The sequence below is a fragment of the Guillardia theta genome (assembly GCF_000315625.1).
Source record: "Guillardia theta CCMP2712 unplaced genomic scaffold GUITHscaffold_123, whole genome shotgun sequence".
NCBI classification, from domain to species: domain Eukaryota; class Cryptophyceae; order Pyrenomonadales; family Geminigeraceae; genus Guillardia; species Guillardia theta.
Genome location: NW_005434551.1, coordinates 196,527 through 199,026, shown reverse-complemented (window position 1 = coordinate 199,026; position 2,500 = coordinate 196,527). Strand labels below are relative to the sequence as shown.

The window sequence follows — 2,500 nt, the reverse complement described above, 5'->3', positions numbered from 1 at the left end:
GATGGGGCCAGCCTGGTCGCGGCGGCGGGGAGAACTGGGGGGCCGCTCCCGCACAGGCCCGCCTCAGAGACCTGGGACTTGGGCGATCTTTGGTGCGGGGGGGGAGGCAGGCGGGGGGCAGGGGGTGGGGCGGGGGCGGAAGGGGGGTGGGGGATGGTGGAGAGCAGGCCCGCCTCAGAGTAGGTAGGCCCGCCTCAGAGTCCGCCTCAGAGCTCACGGACTTAGCCATTTTTCACTGCCGCAGTGCGGCGGCTCCCGCGGCGGCGGCGGCGGCGGCAACTCCGTTAAAGGCTGCGGCGGCGGCGGCTGCGGTGGCGGCGAGTCCGATCAGTCAGGTAGAGGCTGCGGCGGCGGCGGTGGCGGCGGCGGCGAGTCAGTCAGGTAGAGGCTGCGGCGGCTGCGGCGGCAACTCAGAAGGCCCTGCGGCTCCCGCGGCAGCCCGCCTCAGAGTCCTCCCAGTCAGTGAAATGTGTGGTTCTGTACGGTACGTGCGCTTCCCCGGTGGTCCCCCACCCGAGTACTAGACACGCCCATGGTTGCTTAGCTTCGGAGATCGGACGGGATCCGGCGTTTCCAACCAGGTATGACCGTACAGGCCGTCCCTCGCGGGGGTCGAACCCGCGCCTTGCGGCCGCGCCTCTCGATGGATCGCGGCAGGGACTGGTGTGTTTGTTTGTTTGTTTGGAAAGGGCCCCGTCCGCGGCGCCCCGGTCAGTTGTTAGCACTAACCACGCCGCGCGGCCACAGATCCTACAACCAAGGCTTAATCTCAGCAGATCGTAGCAACAAGGCTACTCTACTGCTTACAATACCCCGTTGCTTGTTAAGTCGTCTGCAAAGGATCTCCTGCGCCCAACTCTCGAAATTGATCTCCGTGGACCGGGCGCGCGGTCTCACCGCGCGACCCGTCGCCACTCTTACGGTACAGGCCTAGGCTATCGGTACTCATGTCATCGGGCAGCCGTCATCGTTTCTGGCATGGATTCTGACTTAGAGGCGTTCAGTCATAATCCTGCAGATGGTAGCTTCTCGCCACTAGCTTCTCAGCTAAGCGAAAATACCAAGTATCTGAATCAACGGTTCCTCTCGTACTAAGTTGAATTACCATTACGACAACCTCTCATCAGTAGGGTAAAACTAACCTGTCTCACGACGGTCTAAACCCAGCTCACGTTCCCTATTAGTGGGTGAACAATCCAACACTTGGCGAATTCTGCTTCGCAATGATAGGAAGAGCCGACATCGAAGGATCAAAAAGCAACGTCGCTATGAACGCTTGGCTGCCACAAGCCAGTTATCCCTGTGGTAACTTTTCTGACACCTCTAGGCTGAAACTCCCAGCATCTAAAGGATCGATAGGCCATGCTTTCACAGTTTGTATTCATACTGAAAATCAAAATCAAGTGAGCTTTTACCCTTTTGTTCTACATGAGATTTCTGTTCTCATTGAGCTCACCGGAAACAGGGAGAGAGAAATACAAAGACTGAATGATTAGAGGTAGAACAATTGGAGCCGCGGAAGAGAGAGGAAGGAGGGAGAGCATCTAGAGAGGGAGGGAGGATAGAGGGAGGTTAAAGAGGGTAGAGCAAAGAGGGAGGTAGACGAGAGGAGAGGTTGACATTCAGAGCACTGGGCAGAAATCACATTGGGAGGATAGAGGGTGGTTAAAGAGGGTAGAGCAAAGAGGGAGGTAGACAAGAGAAGAGGATTGAGGGACAAAGGGAGAGACAGACAGACAGACAGACAGACAGACAGACAGACAGACAGACAGACAGACAGACAGACAGACAGACAGAGAGTGAGGAGGGAGGGAGGATAGAGGGAGTTTAAAGAGGGTAGAGACAGAGACAGAGGCCTCGATCCTGCTAGATTGTGTCGCATGTCATGGCATAGCGTGTCGGCACTGTGACAGACCACGCGGGAACATCATAGCGACAGGAAACTGCTGTCGACGTCCGGGGTGGGTCGAGGAGGGAATGGAAATCCGTCGTTCATAGAAGTCGATCTGCATCTTTAACGCCGCGTGTGCATCAAGGATGAGGAACTCCTCCTGAGCCCTGACGTCAGTGCCTGTGATCCGGAAGTCAAGGTGACATGCGTCCCGAATTATAACCGATCTGTCGTCTTTGGCGGACTGTACCTTCACCGGGGTGGCGATCTTGTGCGTAGATAACCGGAGTTCGTCTACAATCGCACGCGAGAGAATGGATGCCTGCGCCCCCGTGTCCAGTAGCGCCAGGATTTCTCTGGGTTCCTCTGCTCGGTCCGACTCAATTTGAATGGGCAGGTAGAGCAGGTTGGAGTCGATGTCTGCCGCCTGAGTCAGCGTCGAGGCGGTCTGAACTGTCAGCGTATTCATTTGCAAAAATTTGCTCTGGAGAAGGGCAGCGTGGGCAGGGAGAGGCAGAGACAAAGGGAGGGAGGGAGAAAGTGAGAGATAAATAGGAAGAGAGCGACGAACTTCGGAATAAGAGAGCAAATCGCGTGCTGTGAAGCAGA

The 2,500-nt window shown here is 56.7% G+C and overlaps 3 protein-coding genes across 3 annotated transcripts; 1 reads left to right on the top strand and 2 right to left on the bottom strand.

The window, feature by feature from the left end:
• Positions 1 to 1,000: 1,000 nt before the first annotated feature.
• Positions 1,001 to 1,206, bottom strand: GUITHDRAFT_79688 (hypothetical protein; the record flags this gene model as incomplete). Its single annotated transcript, XM_005822564.1, has 2 exons — positions 1,001 to 1,119; positions 1,143 to 1,206. Coding segments are annotated over 2 exons (183 nt in total), but the record flags the coding sequence as incomplete, so codon positions are not given.
• Positions 1,207 to 1,223: 17 nt separating this feature from the next.
• GUITHDRAFT_79652 (hypothetical protein) lies at positions 1,224 to 1,496 on the top strand (the record flags this gene model as incomplete). The annotated part of the gene is made up of 1 exon (XM_005822563.1): positions 1,224 to 1,496. One exon carries the CDS (start codon positions 1,224 to 1,226, stop codon positions 1,494 to 1,496), a length of 273 nt encoding a protein of 90 aa, XP_005822620.1.
• A 387-nt stretch (positions 1,497 to 1,883) lies between these two features.
• GUITHDRAFT_118237 (hypothetical protein) lies at positions 1,884 to 2,360 on the bottom strand (the record flags this gene model as incomplete). The annotated part of the gene is made up of 1 exon (XM_005822562.1): positions 1,884 to 2,360. One exon carries the CDS (start codon positions 2,358 to 2,360, stop codon positions 1,884 to 1,886), a length of 477 nt encoding a protein of 158 aa, XP_005822619.1.
• Positions 2,361 to 2,500: the final 140 nt, after the last annotated feature.